Here is a 25,173-nt window from a genome sequence, read left to right as displayed (position 1 = left end):
TTACCTATAACAAGGTTGTGTTTACCTATGTTGTAAATTTGGCACAGGTACAGTTAATGTTTTAAAGTATATATGTCTCGAGATATAGCGTTACTTACCTGTGTAACTTACCTGTATAACGTACCTGTCGATACGATTTAACCTCAATTAATGTTCGTTCTACACTGATCACAAATTTGTGTTTGAATTTTGCCTTATCAGCCACGTCTGTCTGGTAATCTTCAATATAGTATTGAAACATATACTATATCAACACTTTCTATCGTTTGTTTTCCTTCACGCCTCTTCTAGTTTTCTTCATGTGTATTAGAATATACCCCGAAACGCGGTGTTTGCGTTTTCTCTGTGAAGTCTACCTGTATATACCTTTCAGTTCGGTACACAGGTACAGGTGTGAAAGCAAGTTTCGCTGGTCGGACGGAGTCGATGAAAAGTCACGTCCTTCCATTTGCATTACGAATCAAAGGATGTGATTTTTCTGTGGAGATTTAATTCGTGAATACCCTTCTGAGTGAGAAAAATCTGTATTGTGATTATCCTGTGTTGATGCGAAGGAAATCGTGTTCTAACAAGTGCTGAGCTTCCTTTTCATATTCTCACAGTGGTCGTGTATATATGTAAGAGGTGTACCTTTGACACGTCCATACAAAATAGGACCGTATAGGACTTTATCATGTTCACAGTTTTAATTGATGTACTGTAATTAACCAAATATCTCGGTGATGCATTCCCTGGTTTGTGTATACAGATATTAATTAATGAAACTAGGTTAATTAGCAACAATCATGGGGAATCTTAAGTCCAGACTAAAACGGTCTAAAAGTAAATCCAGGAAGAGTGGCCACGTTAATCTACCTGAATCTAGTTCGTCACGAAAAACGGTGGACCCTCGACTACCGTTCACTAACTACAGACAGATATTCAGCATCAAAAATGCCTGGAAAAATGTGATGAGGACTATGGAGGACACCGCCAAAGATCACCTCATAAGGTAAGAATGGTTACCAGAAGATGGAGCAAACAGTTGGGGGAGGGATTATTTTCAGTACAGAATGCTATTATAACATAACTATGTCGCAGCGTCAATGTCACGCTTTTATATCTTAAGCAATAGTCTATTGCTACATTCTACAATACCTGATTAAATGTCCTTTTATTTCAGTTAAACATTTGGTTTCATTCACATCCCCATATAATTATAGATAAAGCATTACTTGGTTATGTTTTGCACGATATAATTCCATATCAAGGTTAATAAGTTGCTTCTGAAGGATTTTATATTTTGTTTGCATACTATGACGAGTCTATATTATCAAAATAAACTTAACATTGAAGATTTATACACTTGTTTAATTTTTGAAAGCAAAAGCCTTTGTTTTTAGCGTTAGACCTAGGCATCAGTAGTTTAACATTATCAGCCTTGCAAAATTGAGCCACTAGTAACTGATATGGACATTGACCATATTACTCCATTCGGCAGTACTAAAGCTATACAGGCAAAATGTCAACTCGGGTCAATATTTACCTCAAGACTTTTTGCCCGTGTATATCTTCAGTTCTAGATATTTAACATAATTCCCTACTTATTTGTTTAAGACAGTTAGTCTTTGGGTTACATTTTTACGTATAATCAGCCGAGGAGGCAAAGCGGTTTGGATATAATTAGGAAAGGTACCAATGACGTTCATTTTTACCACTGAGAGTCAAATATCTAGTATTACTGTGTCTAATGTTGAGCGAAATCGTGTAACACACGATAACAGTTAGTGAGGACCATCGGAAGGTTTACTGATAATTATCCTAACCCATAGTAAAAAGGTAGAGAAAAAACAAGATTTCTGTGTCCGATAATCGTATGTATACCTAGTGATTTTGTTGTCACTATACCAGTTCTTATTTTGAGGACATGACATTATCAAATATGACAAAGATTGTCGGTATATCAAAACACGCTTACCCTTTCGCAACACATGGTCCCATTTTCCCTTGGGTTGTTTTCATGGGTCTCCATCTAGATTCAACTTTCACATTTTGTTCTCGTTCTGCTGATATTGATCTGGAGTTACGGTTTGGTTTACATGTTGGTATAAACTTATTTTGTACAAATTATAGTCTGTACTAACAAGTAATATGTATACATTTTTAATAGTAATTTACAAGCAGAACATACACAAAGATGAATTATCGGTCAAATTAAGTAATTTGTGACGACGTCAATTCTCCATCTCTGGGGCCATACTAACCATGACTTGAGGCTTTAACAGTCTCGACATGTATTTATGGGAGGTCGAACAAGCGATGCGTGAAGCGAAAATCTTTTAAATAGATTGTCTTACAGGTATACAATTGTCTTGATAAAAATTAAATAGAAAGCTAATGCGATAATTTGCTTATCATATATGAGCGAAGGGAACAAATACTCTATATATAATACCCCCTCAGCCATTGTTGATTCCGAAAGATTTCAATTAGATTGTAAAAGATTATAATTTCCGCTTGAATGAACCAATCGGAAATCCTCTTGATTCACTACACCATGTAGTACCTTTCTGTTTTGTTACAGGTAAGTCTCGGTAGTTATTATTATAAGCTAAACATACATCTGGTTCCTTCTGTCATGAAGGATTTAGGTGTATATATATATATGGCGATTCTTGTCTGGAAACCATGTAATAATATTTTGACTACGTGGATATAAAATGCTGTAACATGTATACTTATATGTGTAATCCAAAATGTCTTATAGGTCGAAAATAAATGATGGATATTTGTCGAAGAAGTAAGCAATACTTTAGTTAAACAAGATAGAACATTCGGAATCCCATCTGTCTTAAGGGGGATTTGTTTGCTAGGCTTATTCAATTGTACATTTGTTGATTAAGTCGCCTGCCTTTTTTTTTCTTTACAATTATTCAAAAGAACAGGAACGGAATAAACAACGCTAGTATTGTTATTTGTGCATAGTTTTTTATCCAAGTATCTTCTGAACGTGTATCGGTCGACGGATGGTTACCATTCCGACTTCTCAGCGAATCCACTAGGAGATACAAGACATCCTAGTATTTATCATTTTAAACGATTGTGTTAAGACGCACAAATACACAGCACCTTCATTGGATAGCTTCATCTTTGTGCTCTTAATGACAAATTCTAATGTTATGTTATATTCTGTTATTTCCCTGACATATTCCACTACAGCAAGGCAAATGACAACTTTCATATTGTAAAATTCTCAGCATGGTCAAAACGAATTTATCAAGAATTCTTGAAGACATGTCCATGATTTATAATAATACTTAAATAAGAGAGGTTGCCAAGATAGTGCGTGGATATTTAATTATCGGATACTTTTTTCATTAATAAGCTAGTTTATTAAATGTCATCAAAATACAAACATGTATTGAATGTTATTTTGAATTACAGTATTGAAAATTATGAAAGTCATTCTATAATGGGGTTTTAATCGTACCTCCTAATCAATGATATTTCTTTCGATTTATTTATATCTTTTTGGCCGCCCCCTCTTTATCCAACAATTTAGACTATTAGCATCGTTGGCGAATCCTCCGAGGAACGAAACAGATATAGGAAACTATTTAATTCATTTGGGCTTTTGTTTACAAAGGTGATAATATCCTGCGTCTTTTGTAAAATCTTTCATAAGCATGATTTGTTTCTAAGATAAAAAATTGTAACGGCTTTCCCGTATCAATGACGTGTTTTATTAACATACGCCCAGTAACATCTTCGAGAAGAACTTAAAATTCACATCGATACTGCAACTTTAATACATAAGAATGAGTACATCGCATCCTATGTTACAGATGTGCTTTGAAATATACATATATACAAAATGTATTTCAATTTCACCCGTCAGAGTTCTGGATAAACATAATATCCACAATCCATCATTCTCGAAGTAGATAATTGGCTGTGATAAAAGACTCGCTAATGAAAGAACGAGAAAAAGTTGTGATGATTAGAACAACTTAAAGTCTTATATTCCTCGTTCTATTACACGGAGTGTAGAACCTGGCTCCTTTCCAGTAGTGTTATGGAATAGTATAACCGACACATTAGTTCATGCCAAACTTATGAAACTAGTTAAAATTGCAAGTACTCAAATAATATCTGGCCTTGAAGAGAAAAGTGATTGTGCGTGTAATAATTAAATAGAAGTGGGTATATAGACAGGAATATTATAGTGGCTGTGATATTATCATTAAGGTTGGTTCTGTAGTTACTCGGGGCATGCTTCCATTGTATTAGGTCACAACACCTACCCGTCATGTGTATAATTGGTACGTATATGTGACCTAATTGGTGTGTCTTCGCATTAATTGGTACGTGTGTACCCTAAGTCGTGTGTAAGTACCTGTCCTTGATATTGTAAGATACTCTTTACATATTACATTATATATCCATATATATTAGTAAATACAAAATAAATACACCTTCAGTATATATTTTATTGGTCTATGAGGATATTACACAAGAAGGTGTCTTGGAAAGCTTAATCCGTCTAACGGAGAAGACAATTTAAGGCTTAAAGTCACTCCGTCAGATAACAGCAATTAGCAAGGTAACATAATCAATATGAAAAGTTTGGTCTGTGAACATTATAAAAAGAATACAACAACCAATATGGTCCATTCGGTTGGGAAAAAAACCTGTTTCAATGCTGCTTATAATATTCTGCTAGTATAATTTATGTATGGATATGACTAAATTTTAATATTTCACCAGTGAAGTACATGTACTTGGTTAACATAGTCTTAATTTAAAAAAATGTCATGATATTATATCAGATACCTACATTTCTGGTCATCTGAGACGATGCACTAGTATATCTCCGGAAATAACAAATTAAACAAACTTCAGAAACTTATCAATGTACATTAAAAGTCAATTTCCACTTGATGATTCATGTTTAATTTTAAATACATTTTTATTGTAGACTCATTTGTGTGATGTCTGACAATGATACCTTGACACGCACTTTACAAGCATTAGTTTAAAATGATTTATAAATGTAACCAGCATATAAAATCAGAATGCACCCACAATCTCGCTACTTATATAATTATAATATCGTTTTCACCTGTGGCATACAGACAAACACATTCCCAGCTTGTCTTATCTTGTGCCTTACTTTTGTTTTTTGTGAAGGCTTACACGTCAGTGTTTTCATATTGCTTCTATAAGAGATAACAAAAAATGATTTATAATTGATATGGAACTATAGAACTATTTATGGGTGGTCGGGTGACACAGTGGTAACGCACTTGCCTTTCACCTAGGTGACCGGGGTTCGCTACGTATGGGGTCACCTGCCCGACCACGTGGGTTTTCCAAGTGTACTCTGGTTTCCTCCCACAGTAAGACCCCTCGCGCGCTTCCATCCGGGCCAACAAGTGTGATTAATATAATATGATATAACTTGTTCTTCATTTTTTTGTAGAATAAACAAAGTTGACATTTACAACTATAGAAACCAGAAAATATCTTATAATCAATAAAACGAAAGTATAAAACCCCTTATTATTAACGAGGAGAATACGACCAGGTGTTCCGGAAGGTAAATGATAAGACATAAGGAATATGAAATGCTCTCCAAGTTCTTCCATTTCCCTTTAAGACATACCGACAACGCTTTTAAATAAACAAGTTTATTGCATTTTGGCCATTGAAATATAGAAATTTATCACACTGATAATCATGAGCAGTGAAAATATAAATAAAAATAAATTTAAATATAATATCCTCATTTATTGGTTATCGCGTCTACCTTTTGAAAATGAAATCAACGGCATTATACCAAAAAACCGATTATCTAGAATTTCACTTCACAGCAAAACCAACGAACTAGGCGTTCTTATAAAACATGATGAGTCTTATGATTTTGATTTTTCTCGTGAAATTTCGTTTAATGATGGCGACATCCCTGCTTCTACCGATGACTAAATTGACACGTATTAAGCTGTTTCTATAAAAAAAAAACAAAAAAAACCCAAATACCACGATTAGGGACAACTTATAGCACAGACAAACGTACCTGTATACATAGATATACCGGTTGATCAATTTTATGATTCATAAGGGAAACGCTCTATTTTTGGTGTGATAATGTATATCGCCTTGTCTGTTCACAGAAAACAAAACATGGTTTCGAGATGAGAAAAGGTAATCATTTTTTTGATAGTCCTCCTGGTACCATCTCAAATTACTTATTTCCAACTGGCATTTAAATTTCGATGTTCGATGCTCTTTAATATGCGTGGTGGTTATGTTGTCATTGCCCCATGATCTTTCTTGAGAGCATGGCATGACTTGGATTGAGCCTAGTCTCGATATAACAGAATGCTTACTCTTTTTGAACGTGTGGTCTTATCTCTTCTCTATGTAATTATACCTTTTGTTGATATATCTTGCACTCGTTTGTCTTTTGGTTTTAGTTTATTCATGAAGGTATTGTTGTCGTTGCTTTTGAGGTCGACTGACCGTTCATTTTAATTTTCGGGTTTTCTTTGATTAATGAGTTAATTGGGGATATAATCAAATTCCAAACCTGTTCATATCACCCAACGAACACACGCGAACAGCGCAGCGCAGTTACTGAATAGTACACAACTAAAAATGCTCTACTGCTATTGTAACATCGCAAAGCCCGGTCGACTAGAGGTCATCGGATTGCTCCTCCATGGCTAGCCTCTTGGGCGTTGCTGCTGATATGGGTATATCTATGCTTGGTGTTTCTCACATCATGACAATTATGATCACTTGCTAGGTGGCTATAAACGTCTCCTAGTGTTGCCATACGAAGATCCCTCCACGATAGCTACATACATGCAATAACTGAGCCGTCTTATCATCTTATCGCATGCGCATTGTAGTAAGACAAACAGTAGATATAACTGTGTGCACGCTGACGTAGGTGATCAGGAAGAGTGACACATGAGACGATAATCCCGGTCGTTGTCTACCATGGATTATGTATAGTGGTGTATTTAGGTGGTAAACAACAGTAAACAGCCTTCATCTCGATTTACCGGTATTCTCTAGCATCTTTTTAGCTATCCCAAAATGATATGTTGACAAAAATACAGCTCGTTCTTTTTTGTAACGTTGTTTTTGTTGATTTTGATGTCTATAAACCTACTTACAGCTTTAAACATACAAAATGAAATCTTCGTTTGTAAAAAGACGATATGCAATCCCATAACATACGGCAAATATTCTACTCATTCTTCACTGAACGATTTTCCTGTAAATGAGTAAAACTAATTGGGGATAAATGGCATTGATAGAGCGCAAATATAGCTCCAATATAACCTGCATCGGTGATGAAGTTCATTTTCAAAACTATTTTTTTATCCAGATTCTTCGAGCGTTTCCCCACGTATAAGGAAAGCTTCCCAGACATAAAGAACTTGCAGACAGAAGACGCAATGCGGGAAAGCCTCGAGTTTGAGGTTAGGGCAGGCGACATCTTTCAAATGTTTGATGACGTCATCGTTAACCTAGAAAGTGTTGATATAGGATTAGAAGAAATCCATCGGGTTGCTGCATCAGGTTCCGTGACAGTTTCAATGGTCAAGGTATGTTGGTTTATGTAAAAATAATATTTCGTTTTGTCACTGTTCAACAGCGATCCTCTAGATCCAACTTCGTTAAATCAGTTTCAAAAATTATGCCAAACCTTTTTCAAATTACATGAAAATTAATCTAGAAACAAAGAGATAATATTAGATTCTGGTGATGTGATTTGTAAAGCGGTCACTCTGTAATATTTTGCAGGATATGAAGGTCACTTTCATGGAGACGCTGCGGCATAACCTTGGTGACAGACTGACTGACACAACTTCAGAAAACTTCGACATGTTATATGATTTCATAGTGTCAGAAATGGAAAGGGCGTGTTGATACACGCTAAACTAGCACCGCATATAACCTCATTGGGTCTGAATGTCCAGAACATAAAAAGGCAAAAAAAACAACTGCAAATGGAATGAAATACCGAAAGTTGTACATAAACAAAATATAAAAATATCTTGGTATATGTGATCTCATGAAAGATTTTTAAGATATTCATTCAGTTTTTCATCAATAGTTCCGGGAAAAGTCGCTTCAAAATTGTTCATTTTTTAAGTCTTTAAGATGTTAATTGATGCTCATTTTGTTACAAAGTTTAAAGGAATCGTCCACCAATATTGTCCATACTGTTAGTAATCTTTTCAATCTACAAAACCTAAAAACTATATGTATTTAATAATACCTTGTGCTTTGTAGTGTATTCGAAACATCATAACGTGTCAAAATGTTTTTCTTTAGATTTGCAAAAAAAGTTATTTAGTTCATCCATCCAATCATGTTGATAGAGTATATTGTATATGTGTATGAAGAATGCATTATGGTTTTTGAAAAACAAATGTTGGAGAATGAAACTCACTTCAAATGACATACTAAATGAGAAAAATCTTCAGGCAATATGAGGGTTGGTTTGCCTTATTTTTCTCTTAGTTACCTGATTGAAACTTAAAAGGAAAACACACACAAAAAGGACTAAAAGACTTATTTTGAATATTATAAGTAACGGAGTTTAAAGATACTAGTAACTCAATCGTTAGCAGGGTTACGTATTGCCGTGACTAGTAACTCGATCGTTACCAGGGTTACGTATTGCCGTGACTAGTAACTCGATCGTTACCAGGGTTACGTATTGCCGTGACTAGTAACTCGATCGTTACCAGGGTTACGTATTGCCGTGACTTGGCTGTCGACAATAACTGTAAACTTGGTAAGCATGGTTTGACAATATGCATCATTTTTCATGCAAAGCAATGAAAATATATTTGGCTTTAGTATACAGTGCTCCACCTTCCAATGGCAAACTAGTTTAACATTTATTCATGGATCAATATCGGTAATGTGTTTAATAAAATGATTTAAAAGATAGGTTCGTATATGATGTTTTATAAATTATGGAAATTTCATAGGTATAACATTACGAATTAAGCATAATTACATGTATATCTGTGCGTATTATGTTAATACTTAATAGTGGTAATGTAGGTAAATGGCATGTACATTAAATGTATATCTTCAACGGACCTAATGTACTTTTGTCTACTCAATATCGCCATTTTCTGTGATACAGGCTTTTAGCTGTCATACCTTTAATTTATTTATGTATTTGCTTTTTTAAAGGATATTTCACATATATATGAAGCTGTTGAATGTTTGCATGAACATATATGTTAATTTATAAATGTAATTGATCATTGAGTTAGTTAAGATATAAAGTTTCCATCCATGTTGCATTGCTCAAAAGGTGACATTAACGTTTGAAAGTAATTACTGAGTGTTATTCAGTTTAAATTATTGTTTTACTCATACTCGTTCAAGACTAAGTATTAGATGTCTCAGTATCACAAATATTCTTTCTAGTATCTAGGTATTTAAAATGAAATTAAAAGCTTGATAAACGGAATCTTTGTTTTTGGATTTCGTCTTTTACTCTAACACGTTGTGAACCGAGAATTCCTGTGTCTACAGCTACGTTTCACACATTAATTCTGCTGTCTACAGCTACGTTTTCACACATTAATTCTGGTGTCTACAGCAACGTTTCACACATTAATTCTGCTGTCTACAGCTACGTTTTCACACATTAATTCTGGTGTCTACAGCAACGTTTCACATTTAAATTCTGGTGTTTACAGCTACGTTTTCACACATTAATTCTGGTGTCTACAGCTACGTTTTCACACATTAATTCTGGTGTCTACAGCAACGTTTCACATTTAAATTCTGGTGTTTACAGCTACGTTTTCACACATTAATTCTGCTGTCTACAGCTACGTTTTCACACATTAATTCTGGTGTCTACAGCAACGTTTCACATTTAAATTCTGGTGTCTACAGCTACGTTTTCACACATTAATTCTGGTGTCTACAGCTACGTTTCACATTTAAATTCTGGTGTTTACAGCTACGTTTCACATTTAAATTCTGGTGTCTACAGCTACGTTTCACATTTAAATTCTGGTGTTTACAGCTACGTTTTCACACATAAGTGCTGGTGTCTACAGCCACGTTTCACACATGATAAGCAAATGCAATTAAGTTATCGCCTGTATTGAATTTTAAAACTCTTTACAAAACAAAGTGTAGGGATAGGTTATTTTTTTAGAAGGTGTAATTGTAAAAACATGCTTGAGTGGCGTGTGTGTAATAAAAGTCTATAAAGGCTGTCAGAACTGTCAGACACAATTTTACAGAACGTATGTGTAAGTCTATCAAATATGTCCGTCACATCTTTATAACTATACGTAAGTGTGGTAAATTGTGGACGTTCTCGAAGCTCTCTCCTTTCACTATTTACAACTATTGCATTATATTTTGGTAGTCATGAAAATACTGCTTGTATGTGTACCTGGTTAATCTGGTAAAGAATACCACTACCTAATGTATTAAAACGTATCAGTGTTAGCTTTTTGATGACAATCCTCTCAACAGGTGTTATAGTTGATATCCTAATGAGTTAAGCACGCGAGTAGAGCTAATGATATATTATGTAAATGTTTACCTATATATCGTCATCGTCTGTAAATGTGATCAGTGGTTTGCACCTTCTCCGATGTTAAGCCTCATTGGTTTAACAAGTCACGTGTTAACCACATGTTGTGTTTACCTCTGAGTTGGTAATGCATCAAATTCGTCTAGGTACATGTCAGTTTTACAGGTACATATTCGTCCTCAACCAGACGTTTATGTACTTTGGTCAAGTTCGGATTTGAGGCAGTACAAATACATACCGTAATGTGCATATACAGGTAAAACAAATATCAGTTTGCTGTGTAATGCTTTAATTGCAAATACATGCTGCTGAAAGAAAAAGAACAAAATCACAATTTAAAAGATAAGTTAACAAAACATCTACCACAAATGGGTCAACACACAATGATGAATAATCATACCCCGGAATTACTATTTACAATACAAGGAAGGGGCGAAAAAGAGCCAACAATATTTTTGGTTTGATCCTAGTGTCTTTATAAGTGTGTAGGACCATTTCTGGTCGTTACATGGCCTTAACAATAGAAAAAGGAGGAGTTGGCGATATCTACGCAGGTTGCTTCGTAACACAGGCTTCAAGTTAGGAACCATCAACGTGATTTATAAAACAAAATACTCCCAGGTTGTTGAAATTTACGTTGGTTAATTTATGATATAGGCTACAAGTTATAGGAACCATCAATGTTCTTCATCTAAACATTCCTACTCCCGGGTTCTAGTCTCAGGGAGTCTACGTACTTGTGTATAAAATGAACATAAGCGTTTGATAACACAACAACAAAAACATCAACAAATCGATGCTGTGTCTCGAACAACCCAAAATTATGTTTAAAAATACACACTTTTTTGTGAGCTATAACGCGGATACATAGTGGACAATTTCGGTATGGTGGCTGATCAAGTGTTTATTCGCCTATGGAAAGTTATTTTTTGTCTTCATTTTTTTTTTTTTTTTAATGGTTGATAGTTCTTATCTTGGTTTATCAATAGTTATTCAGCTGCGGTATTAGCGTGTTTCTATAAACACATCCTTGGACACGCCCGTAATCCGGTTGGCAAGCACACGTCCAGCCTGGCATTACAATGTGAGTGACGATTTGTTCATTTACATTGTATACGCGAAATCATCGTTTTGTATTCTGTAAACGTTAAAAGGTTACATTTATTTAAACTTTCAATTCGAACCTAATCTAATAATTATATTTTAGAACAGAGATTTTTTTTTTTTTGGTATACATCTGTATTTATGTTGTCATTAGCGTGACATTAATGATATATAAGTTAGTATTACCGGTGTCAATCCTATTACGATGAATCCTAGATTTACGTTTGTGTCATTGATGTTTATGCTGACTGTATGAGTTCGATCAAATATAATAGACAAGACTAGGTTTTCGTTATATACATTGTATCTGCATTTGATAAGGATAAATACGTACTTATTCAATCATTATTCGTTTACAGGTGCAATAGCAAAAATAAATCATTTGTCTTTCAGCTCTTGAAGGGTTATCATGATGGCGTAAACATTGATTTCCCTTAGATGCAATGCACAATTGACTTTTGTTTGCTTTTATAGCAAATTTAAAGGTAATAATGATGGGTAATTCCAAAGGTAAGGCCAGTGAGAGTAATACCGGTCAGGCTACCTCGACGGAACTTCCCGTGTCCAACACCGCAGCCAAAAAGGTGGATCCAAGACTGCCTTTCGCTACCTACCGACAGCAGTTCAACACCGTCAATGCGTGGAAACCACTGATGAGGACGCTCGAAAAAAGTGCCAAAGAAAATCTCATCAGGTAGGGAGACATAAGAAAATATCATCAGGTAGGGAGACATAGAATCTCATCAGGTAGTGAGACATAGAAAATCTCATCAGGTAGGGAGACTTTAGAAAATCTCATCAGGTAGGGAGACATAGAAAATCTCATCTGGTAGGGAGACATAAGAAAATCTCATCAGGTAGGGAGACATAAGAAAATCTCATCTGGTAGGGAGACATAGAAAATCTCATCAGGTAGGGAGACATAAGAAAATCTCATCAGGTAGGGAGACATAGAAAATCTCATCAGGTAGGGAGACATAGAAAATCTCATCAGGTAGGGAGACATAAGAAAATCTCATCAGGTAGGGAGACATAGAAAATCTCATCAGCTAGGGAGACATAGAAAATCTCATCAGGTAGGGAGACATAGAAAATCTTATCAGGTAGGGAGACATAGAAAATCTCATCTGGTAGGGAGACATAAGAAAATCTCATCAGGTAGGGAGACATAAGAAAATCTCATCTGGTAGGGAGACATAAGAAAATCTCATCAGGTAGGGAGACATAAGAAAATCTCATCTGGTAGGGAGACATAGAAAATCTCATCAGGTAGGGAGACATAGAAAATCTCATCAGGTAGTGAGACATACGAAAATCTCATCAGGTAGGGAGACATAAGAAAATCTCATCAGGTAGAGAGACATAAGAAAATCTCATCAGGTAGTGAGACATAAGAAAATCTCATCAGGTAGGGAGACATAGAAAATCTCATCAGGTAGTGAGACATAAGAAAATATCATCAGGTAGGGAGACATAGAAAATCTCATCAGGTAGGGAGACATAAGAAAATCTCATCAGGTAGGGAGACATAGAAAATCTCATCAGGTAGGGAGACATAGGAAAATCTCATCAGATAGGGAAACATTGAAAATCTCATCAGGTAGGGAGACAGAAAATCTTATCAGGTAGGGAGACATAGAACATCTCATCAGGTAGGGAGACATAGAAAATCTCATCAGGTAGGGAGACATAGAACATCTCATCAGGTAGGGAAACATAGAAAATCTCATCAGGTAGGGAGACATAGAAAATCTCATCAGGTAGGGAGACTTAAGAAAATCTCATCAGGCAGGGAGACATAGAAAATCACATTAGGTAGGGAGACAGAAAATCTCATCAGGTAGGGAGACATAGAAAATGTCACCAGGTAGGGAGACATAGAAAATCTCATCAGGTAGGGAAACATATAAAATATCATCAGGTAGGGAGTCAGAAAATCTCATCAGGTAGGGAGACTTAAGAAAATCTCATCAGGTAGGGAGACAGCAAAAATGATGAAATCCACCGTATAATGTACACCCTGTTCTATTCTACATTACTAGTATATCATTTGTTTAGATCCATTCTGATTTTCTTAAATCTCTATATGGATTCCCACACATTTGACCCTAGTATCACTAAAAAACCTAGAAGGACAAACACCTTATAGTTTTATCTACGGACTTTTGTACAGTGGACGGATTTTGTCTAAAAAGATTTTGTGTGTTAAATCATTTTCATTTTATTGTTAGTAGTACAAGTAGTTTTGCTTTTCAGATTCATCAATACATACCCCCACTACAAAGACTGTTTCCCTAATGCCAAGAACATCGAGAAAGAAGATTCAATGAGAGCCAGTCTGGAGTTCGGGGTCGACGCCATGGGAGCCTTTCAGATATTTGATGACGTCATGGGCAATTTGGAGGAAGTCGATGTAGCAATTAAAAAGATCCGAAGAACCGCAAAGATTGGTCTGATGACTCTGGACATGATGAAAGTAAGTATAAGATTCTGTAGACGTGTATCATTATGATTTATGCAAAGTTTATTGTTATCAAACGATGCATTAAGTTACCACGCTTGTACTTTGTATGCGATAGAATTAACTTTTTAAAGTACATGTACAATTGTATTATGGAAATAGACGTAACATTTTGAATAATGGACAGTTGGTTTATTTCCCGATGGAAAATATGGAATCTAAAGATAATTAAACAAGAGGTGAAGAAGGAAATAAGCTGAAGACCTACTACACCTATTGCTACTGTTGTACCACACTTCAGTTTTGTTTTTCCAGTTCCTATGGTTGTCTTTCATATTTCTTCCTTTAATCGAAACACCTCCTACAAAACCCATTGTTTGTATGATTAGCTGTATATCCTCTTCCTCTATTTCCTCTTCCAGGACATGAAGGTGACATTCCTAGAGACCGTTGCCGCCACGCTTGGCGACAGGTGGACAGACACAACGAAAGAAAACTTTACTCTCCTGTATGACTTCGTGCTAGAAGAGTACGAGAAAGCCCTGTAAACACTGAGTCTGTCCCGAGTATGGGTTACTGGATCAGCCAATTGGACAGTGAATTGGTGTTACATGTACACCATGAAGAACGTTATGCAATGATTGATGGTCACCCAATATCTGTCATATAATTATAAACGTCTAGATGACAAGTTTCCATTGTTGTGTTGGATCGACGGATTCTCGGGTAAACCGATTGTGAAATGAGAATTGAAACGGAAATAAAATTTCTAAAAAATATATTCGATTTCAGCAGTGAAATTGACAGGAAAATGAATCCAAAGAAATACGCGGCGATCAGCCTTGGATAAGGTATGGAATGTGCAAATTTTATCACTAAACAATGGTATTATATGAGATTTGAAATATATATATACATATGTACGGTGTTTATTTGATAACACAATTTGATTTTTGTCCTCTGATTTAAAAATATGCATATTATCGCATTTAGAAAAAATAGTTGGTGTGGTTCCGTTCCGCCTCCATTTCCATATGTCAGAAGATTCCGGAGGTGTAAACAGTTCAATAAATATGACTATGGTAATGTTGGGTATGCTACGTCGACAATGTTTAAATTATTCAAATTATGTAGCTTACAAAAAATGTACCATCTTTAATCATATGCTTATCATATCATACTGAAGTAAAACACCCCTTCCACTTTCCGGCTTTTTCTATCAAAGGGTTCATTTTTTTTTTAAATCTACTTCAATAAAGCATATACATTTCTGTGTATCCTATAAACGTGTTTTGTAATGTTTGTGTTTTTTCATGTATATGTAGATTTACAATTACATATCACGTATCATGATCTTTACATGATAACTTGACCAGCCTTGCTACAAATGTACACAATTTCCAAAATTCCCCCCAAAACGAAATACTATCTAGTCTTATATCTCTGTAATGATCATTCAGAATACCAATTGATGATAAAGAAAGTGACCTTCCTCGTTTATATTTGATTCCTACACTAAATGATAATGAACTCTCGTGTATACACGTTCCTTCTACAGTATTATGTGACTTACCTAGAATAAGTCATCAAATCAGCACGAACTACATGTACATTAAAGATCACTTTGACTTTGACAAAGATGAAATAAACTGGTGATTAAATCGTGAAAACATGCACTTAATTGTTATTGAAAATATTTGTTAGCAACTTAGACGGCTTGGTTAAAATTGCTTTTAAATCAGGTCGAATTAATCGTAGATGCCAAATCTTTCCAGTCACGTGAATCCGTGATGCGTGTAGACTTAAACGAAAGGAGAATACACCGCCGACTCTTTACAACATGTCTAACATAATCAACCAAGCATCTTAGTATAACAAGACACCGACATCCACGCATCCCCAACTTATACTTATTAATAGCCCAGTTAATTAATAGCCAATGACTTGTTCCCTATAGCTTCCGTAATAGATGTATTCATCCGATGAGAAAACGAGTTGGTGAAGACTATATTTTATATATTACATAAGATTATATATATTTTATACAAGATTTTATGCTAATCATTATAATTCCATCGTTGTTTCGTTGTCATTTCGTCGACTCTCAATGTGAGAACAAGAATATTTGTATATATGGATTTTGCCCAGATTAACATGGAGGTTACTGTTAAGACGTAGAAAAATACTCTGTTCTATTTTTGGGGGGTTTCACTGTTTTGCCAATTCAATAAGATTTTGTTGCGCCTCGGTATATTATGGCTGTTTTAACTTTATGCAAACAATTAAATTATCAAGTCATGAAGCTATTTTTAAATCAAATAATTGAAGCAAAGTGTTTTCTCTTATTTATAAAACGTGTTAACCACGAGTCTTAAATCTAACTGGAATGCAATAGGACTTGAGGACATGTCCTAGACTGGCCACCAGACCCTAAGTTTTTTTGTTAAGAATTGCCAAGCTAAATTCTAATACTAGATTATCTGCCCCTAGTTTGAAACACTAGAATCAGACATATCCTAGGGACTAAAATCATAAAGCTCAATTTTATTTATAATTTCATATTCTAAAGACAGGGGGTCAGTCTAGACTGGTAATTAAGTTACAAATCTCCGCATTATGACCCACCTCTTAGACCCATGCATTGGAGTTTACACTTTCTTTTTTATTTTCGACACACACTTTTACTTTAAACATATTTTATTTACATATATTTGCAAATAGGATTTGGCTCAAGTTATTACAACTTATGAAGCCATTTCCTTACAATAGTTACATAGACAACAGATGATATTACAGACTGATCAACTGCAGTACGAAAGAGATATAGGCCTACATAACATTAGGCACTCACACAAAATAATATAACAAAGTCAATAAATTTTCAAACATGTTAAATATTGTTAAAATCTTGTTAAAATCTTCCGCTGGATTTTATAAAATTTTGTACTTTGTTAAATACAACACAATTTAAATCCAAAGACATATTTTCATTTCCAAAAAGTAATAATCTTAAAGATATATTTATATCTAAATCACTTAAATGATTTAAAAGCACAACTCGAGCATTTGTGTAAGATTGACATTCAAAGAAGAAGTGATAGGCATTCTCACAATAATAGCCACAATTTACACAATTTGAGTTTTGGACCAGATTTGAACGGTAAAGATCATGATTAAGGGAACTGCATTCATGTCTTAATTTAGTGTGAATAATATTAAGTTTTCTATCACCAATTAAGTAATAAGGGGGTACTGAGCATGGTAAGTTAGGGGCTAAAGCTGACTTGAAAGCAGAAAAAGGCATGGATCTAATATCAGAATGTATAGAGTTCCACATCGTCAAAGAGGAAGATAGAAAAGATTGGTTTGTAATAGACAGTCTGAAATTTGGGACTCGATATTTTTCATTATTTCTTAGACCCTGTCTGTTTTCACCGACTGTAGAGGGAAGTAAATTTGTAATGTAGTTTGGAGTTTGATGTCTATCCATTTTGTAAACTAATTGTAATTTCCGTCTTTTCCTTCTAACTGAAAGTAATTCTAGACCTGTTTCTGAATACTATGACTCGTTTCTAGCAAATAATGGTAACCCTGTTATTATCCTAGCTGCCTCCCGCTGAACCTTCTCTAACTTTTCGACACACACCTCTAGTTAACACATGCCATCGGATTACCAGATGAATACTATTACTGGTCAACCCGAATATCCTATATTCTAAAGGGCCTGTTTCCAGTAATGTTAATTCTCCATAGGAGCCTGCCCCCATATAATTTCTTATCTAGCTCAACTACAGTTTTTTTCTTTTCCGAAGAACAATTTTACACCTTTCCGACACCCAGATTTCATAATGTCAGTGAAAATGTATTTTTATAAAGTTGTCATTTTGAGCATCAAAGACATAAGGTCGTAAATAAAAGAAGGCTATCTCGAAATTATAATTCGCAACATAGTATAAATTTCTTTTGATAAATATTTTCAAAACATCGTGTTTATTCATAAAACATAAAACAAAAATTTTCTCGGATGAAAATGCACTTGCAGAGACACAATTATGAAGAAAAATGCCATAAAATTGCAATTTTCTCCCGTTAAATAGTTTTGGATGCAAATTTCCATCATAAAATCGGATAGAGCTTTACTTGTTTCATATGTGTACCAAAAATCAGCTAATTCCATGTGGTGGAACGTTCTCATATCGCCGCCTGAATGTGGTTGTAAATTGAAAGAAAAGGGGAAATGAGTAACAACCTTGTCTGAAACCCTATTATATAGCTTATTATATACAAAATTTTATATTGAATATCAGAGCGGATATTTTCATGACAGTTTTATGATATCTAACGACTAAATAAACAGTATCGATATAAAGATTTAAAATTCTTTTGAATCAGGTTCTTTGTTCGTTCGTTTTTTTCCTTAAACAATCAATGCATCTTGTAGTTCATTGACGGGGCTCACTTTTCTCCACGATATGTTATCAGAAAATATGTCAAGGTCAAGGTCTAAGCGCAAGGTCAAATCAAGGTCAAAAATTCAAAATTCAAAATGAGTTAATTTTTGACTGCATTGCAAAGTGCATGAATAATGAAGACGAACGATGCAAGTTTTATGGTCGTGCGATAAAAAATGACGTAGAAATGGCACTTTGAAAAATGTTTGTTTTACCGCCAAAATTCAAATTTTCCCCAAAATGCCCTTAATTACCCTCTGCTCCAAAATCTTTACATACACAGATATTATATTTAGCACAGTGATAGCATGTACGGATGCCTACAAACTTGATTGCTTTTCAATTACCTTGACCTTCGTTCAAGGTCACAGAGGTCAAATGATCAAAAATCGAAAATTTCAAATTCTCTTTCAAACGGTTAATTTTATTGTATATTTAAGAAAACGTTTGTTTGAAGATGTTTGCAACGTTTCCAGGTCAAAACGTCAATTTTATCTCAGAAAAAATACATAGGAAAACATTTAACTGCCAAAATTAAATATTATCCTACAATTACACTAGAATTTGTTTCCTCCAATACTCTGACACCAACAGACTTGATAATTGGCACATATAAAGCATTAATGACTGGCTACAAAAGGTATGCACATATTTGACCTTGACCTTCGAAGTTCAAGGTCACAGAGAGGGTTGAAAGTCAATTGATCGGTTAAAGAAGGGAAGCGAAGAGAAAACGAAGAGAAATCGTAGGTAAAACGTACAAAAGCGTTCGTCAGAACGAGAACATGTCTGCAATCATTTTCTAGTTGGAAATCCTGTGTTTTGATCTTGATCTAGTTTTGTTTGTTGTTCTGTCTATTTGTCAGCCAATGTCTTCAACCACGGGGACTCGTGAAGAAGCCATCTTGGATTTTTTTTATGAAAAAGTGTTTCTCTCACTTTTTTCATATCTGTGTACATATTCTCAATATACCGAGCAAATACTCTCGTGTTTTTGTAAATTATCTAAAGAAAGTGGAAAATCGGCAATTCAACCATAGGCTAATTCAACCCAAGATTTGAAAATGTTCCACCACTTACATATTGATGATTTTTCCTCTCATCAATAGCATATTAAGTACTGTTTAATAGGATAAAAATTGATTTGCATCCAACGCCCATAAAAGGGTGTATTCTCTAAAAAAACACAGTTTTTGTGTCTAAAATGTTATCATCGAAAATGGCATTTTTGAGATTGTTTCTTCCATAAAACAGCCAAATGGCGCGATGGAAACATGATCATGCCATGAACGTATTCTTTACGGTGACCATCATTTGATTAGATTTTCATTAATATTTTACATAACATGCACATTTTATCAACACTTAGACAGCTTCTGAAAGGTACAACTTTGAGGAACCATAAAAAACAAACCAAGTGACCTAAATCTTTATACTTTATAGATTTTATAGATTTGTGACCACAACGGCATGGGCAATGCACCACCAACAGGAAATTTGAATCAGAGAAGGGGCCATTTTGGAAACAGGCCCTTTTAATCAGTAAGGTTGAAACATGTACTTCGTTCCTATTTGGCGTTTGTCACCACGAGTTTGTTTCCACAAATAGATATCGCTCTTGGCTTGGACTCATCGTCTGATGACGTCAGTAATTTCCTGATATTTGTCCCATCACCGAACATGTGTACCACTACACTACACACGTACACGTTTCCCATCATCGTCAGTGTCTAAACCGAACCACTAACTGGACACCTACCGTCGACATGACTTGGATGTAATGTTCCACAGTTTGTTCACAGCAATATTGAAAGCCAAGTTGTCATTTATTCGTGAAGCGATGTTGATCCAGTATTTGACCAAATTATGTAAGATAACTTATATATATTTTTTTCTTTTTAAGATATCTAAAATAATATATAAGATATCTCATGAAATATATAAGATACCTTGCCCTTTCCGAATGTGTTTAGACCGCCATGCTGCATGATAGAAATTAGCAGGCCCTATCCACGGGTACAGTATTTTGAATCTCCTTCCTTATCAGCTCTGAACACACCTCTCTGAGTACTGACAGTAAACCTTTCACCAGAATAGTAATGCCACATGCGTTTCTATGGCTTGACATTTTGATTTTGAAAGACAGTTTTGAGTAATGTTCTCTGATGACGTGAAATCCAGGACCGAAATTTGCGACCGCTACAGATTGATCATCTCCACAACACGTATATCAGGCGGTTGTCCTAGAACGTAAACCTAGTCTAAACATTGCATTGGTGCTGTAAAACTCAGTTTATTTCATGTTGTTCAAATCTCCCACAACGATTTGATCATCTGGTAAGTAAACAGGACCAAGTGAACTGCAATACCAGAGGGATACTTGATGCCGAACTTTCATATCTCTTTCATATAACATTTGGATATGGGGGTGAGGATACCAGTCCCGTCAGGATACCAGTCCCGTCAGGATACCAGTCCCGTCAGGTACCCGTCCCGTCAGGATATTAGTCCCATCAGAATACCCGTCCCGACAGGATACCAGTCCTGTCAGGTCCCGTCAGGTACCCGTCCCGTCAGGATACTAGTCCAGTTCGGATATCAGTCCCGTCAGGGAGTTGTTTGGGTTTTATCTTTACAGTTACAGATCCCAAAGATCGTACGAACATCATTGTAAACTCGAGACTGAGTTCGACGATGTGTTTGATTCTGACACAGGTGAAAGACTTCCTCGTTTCAGTCATCAGTTTCTGATACGAACCCAGTTCTGCCTGGCTTCTTTGATACAAAAGGATTATATCCACATTGTCAATAAACTGCTGTAACGGAATGTTTATGTTACATATTATGAATGGAATGTATCCTTTGTTCACATTTCAGTATAGACATCTATATCTCTAGGTTATCTTCTCTCTTTTATGAGACGATAACAGTTTTTTTACGTGTTGTTAATCTGCAAGGCGTCAAGTCACATGTCGACCTTTTTTTTTCTTGGATCTGATAAACTCGCCAATCCTTTATTTTAGTCATATTCGAGGTTTCAAGTTGCTCGACGAACTCTTTGATGAGTAACTCGATGTTTTTTACTGCCATCCTCCAGTCGCGAATCTCTCTTAAATGTGTCACCGTCCCCTGTGTCGCTGTAATTACGTCACATCGTCTACGGTCTATGGTGATGCATTCACCGCAGCCAAGCAGCAAGTGATCATCACAATAGTAACACATCTTCGTCTGTTCTTTACATTTGATATGTATATTACTTGTTGCATAATTCCGTCTTTTCCTGCTATAACTTAGTACTGTTTCACATCCTTTGTTCAGATCGTGAAGCTCAACTTTACATGTTGGGTAGAAACGTTACGTGTTTTACACCATATATCGTTGCGCGAGTGTTTTCCTTCGTCTCGTAGGGTTTACTATACAACGACTGGTGTGTCTTTGCCTTTACCAGTCCCTACATCCAATCATGCCTTGGAAATAATCATTATGCTCATGTGTCCTTTTAAAACCTTATTTTTTTCACTCTGAAAGAGACTTCTGTCAGAAGGAATGAAGACACGTGGGGTGACCAAAGTTATTGCATATGTTCCATGCAAATCAGACAACCTGTCAGATTGGAAAACCTCTCAGTTCCGGGGATGACGAGATGACGGGATCCGCATTGAAAGTCGAAGCTGTAGAATATAAAACAAACAAGAACTTCCAGTATAACATGACTGTGACCCTGCAATACAGGACCAAAGCAGTGTTAATGTACATGTTATGATATTGCCGAGCATTTCTTAAAGCACTTTAAATACTGTACCAAGCATTCAACTCATCTCATCTTAATTGCTTTAACGGAAATTGCCAAGTGGGTACGTGAAATACACCAATATGCCTGTTTGGAAATCTGTGAAATAGTTCTTAGTTTATATGATAAATGGAAATATCACAGACGGCTGGGCATCCACAGAATTTATAGCAGCATGATATACTCAATCTAATTAAAATTAGACTTGTAATTTCCATTCCTCTACGATACTCTACGATACACTATCGGAGAGGAACGGAAATAACAAGTCTAATTTTAATTAGATTGGATATACTCGGCCATTCTGTAAAGGTACACATTTTAGCGGTAATCTTATTTTTTCGCACAGGAAGCATTCATAAATGCGCTAATCTGCTAAAATATTAATGTGCCAAAATTAGTATGTTAACATTGAAACATTGAATAACCCTGTGTTCAGTACTCGGTATGGGCGACACCAAAATACGTGGTTACTATGAACTGCATACCATGTGAGTCCCCATCGTGAATAGGATTAGTGTCACTACCTTATCAGCTTCATATTCGGATTACGTTGGTCAGGTACAGGTACGGATTATCGTCATCACGTACCAAAACGAATTAAAATGATGAGGTACACAAACGGATTATCATTATGAGGAATGCATTTGAATTATAGTTAGCATGTCCACATACACATTATAGGTAATCAATTACACATCGAAATATGTACGGACTGACCTGTTCACGTACATTTGTACATATATATTAAACTGGCCAGGTATAGATACGGGATATGTACATGTAGGACTATTCTGACAAATATACGAGAAGCTCATAACCACAGGTAACTTAGATCTCCGTCATTCAGTTTAAATTCTACAATTCTATGTGATGTTATCTTTAAATGTAAAATAGAACAAAATGGGCCATGTCGATCAGATATACCCAAAGAACTTGAAATCAAGAATACTAAAGACTTTCCCATGTCAGCCACTTACCTCAAGATATGTTTCGTGTAAAGAAACCGAACAGCTTACAACTTCCGTTATATTAAACTTTCGTATTTGTTTTTCCCAATTCTAAACATGAAAACTGCTGGTCGAAAAACCTGCTATAAATAGTTTCGAGAGCGATATCTTGACGAAGATTACAGGGACAGTTTATGGAGTTCGTGATCTCATTAGGATATATTTCATTTCCTTGTATAATAAACAGTCCGACTTGTTACATGTCTGTTGTTGTCACTGGCGATTCCACGGTACATCGTAACTTATTGAGAACATTATATTACCGGCCTAAATTTACATGACAGGTGTCGTCGGGGACGCAGAAGACGCTAAGTCTTCTGGAACACATTGTCTTATGCTTTCTGTACACTTTCAAGTTATTTATATATATCTATCTTTAACAACAATCTAAAACCGTCAGTCATTGTATGTCTTTGTATCACATTAACTTGCGCCATCTTGATTGAAAAGTAGATCTAGAAATATATCATGTAAGAAACCGCTCAAATGATCGTCATCTTTATTTAATTCCTTACCTTTTCCTATAGATTTATCGATATAACTGGGTTTTTTTTATAATAAAATGATCACGCCCTGCAGTATCGTATATAATAATATATAGCATATAGGGTGCCATTTTATCTTAAATTCCATTCTAGTGATATCACTAGAACGATATGTTTGGTTTGGTTTGTTTTTGTTTAACGTCCTATTAACAGCCAGGGTCATTTAAGGACGTGCCAGGTTTTGGAGGTGGAGGAAAGCCGGAGTACCCGGAGAAAAACCACCGGCCTACGGTCAGTACCGGGCAACTGCCCCACGTAGGTTTCGAACTCGCAACCCAGAGGTTGAGGGCTAGTGTTAAAGTGTCGGGACACGTTAACCACTCGGCCACCGCGGTCCTTAGAACGATATGACTTCACAATAACTGGTAATAATTTAATTGTGTATGAAACACGCATTTTCATTGGCTGAAATTTTTTTTTGTTATACCTCCATAACAAAATTTTTGACGTTGCGAAATGTAACGTCATTTTTTGATTGGCTGATGACGTTGCGTAATAATTTATCACAGAAAAGAGTTCGCCAAAGAAAGTGAAATATCTTGGTGTGTATAAGACGAAATTAAATTATAAGAATTAACATAAATTATTTTTTCTGTTATACAGTCATAACATAAAAAACTGGAGTGTACTCTCTTCATAAACCGCTTCGCGGTTTATTTAGAGTACACTCCCGTTTTTTCTGTTATGACTGTATAACAGAAAAAATAATTTATGTTAATCCTTAAATATCAACAATCCATTGTAGTGATATCATGGCGATATCACCTACATTTTGTACGTGTAACACCAATTAATTGTACTATCATATATTCAGTTTGAATAATTAATTAAGTGATATATCATCAAATCATAAAAAAATTGGTATTTTAATGATTGGTAAAGTAGCGAAAAATTATTATAAAAAAGTGATTTCATAATATCCATTTTAAATTAGTCATATCAAACTGAATAGATGACATAACATTATGATAAGCGAAATCACTGCATAATGAAAAGGTGATACATTACAACCACATTGAAGTGAACGTTATATAATATAATACTGTAGACCTATAAATGTACTTTTTTTCAAAATATGTTATCTTTTTATTTTTAATCATGACACATCTAATGAATAAGTTCAGTAGCACTATAAAAATCAATTGGAAAAACACAAAACGCATCTGCGTGGTCTTTAATTGTTGAAAACCATGGCAAGGGAGTTAACTGTTTTTATATCACAAACCGAATGCG

At 35.2% G+C, this 25,173-nt stretch overlaps 2 protein-coding genes across 2 annotated transcripts; both read left to right on the top strand.

The window, feature by feature from the left end:
- Nucleotides 1-359: 359 nt before the first annotated feature.
- LOC117323643 lies at nt 360-8,308 on the top strand. The gene is made up of 3 exons (XM_033878969.1): nt 360-991; nt 7,379-7,598; nt 7,798-8,308. Exons 1-3 carry the CDS (start codon nt 786-788, stop codon nt 7,921-7,923), a joined length of 552 nt encoding a protein of 183 aa, XP_033734860.1. The 5' UTR covers nt 360-785; the 3' UTR covers nt 7,924-8,308.
- A 3,224-nt stretch (nt 8,309-11,532) lies between these two features.
- LOC117323642 lies at nt 11,533-15,814 on the top strand. Its single transcript, XM_033878968.1, has 3 exons — nt 11,533-12,377; nt 13,940-14,159; nt 14,567-15,814. The coding sequence occupies exons 1-3, from the start codon at nt 12,175-12,177 to the stop codon at nt 14,690-14,692; spliced, it is 549 nt and encodes a 182-aa protein (XP_033734859.1). The 5' UTR covers nt 11,533-12,174; the 3' UTR covers nt 14,693-15,814.
- The last annotated feature ends 9,359 nt before the right edge of the window (nt 15,815-25,173 follow it).

The sequence above is a fragment of the Pecten maximus genome, chromosome 3 (assembly GCF_902652985.1).
Source record: "Pecten maximus chromosome 3, xPecMax1.1, whole genome shotgun sequence".
Lineage (NCBI taxonomy): Eukaryota > Metazoa > Mollusca > Bivalvia > Pectinida > Pectinidae > Pecten > Pecten maximus.
Note: the sequence above shows the minus strand (reverse complement) of the source record. Positions and strands in the feature narration are given on the sequence as shown.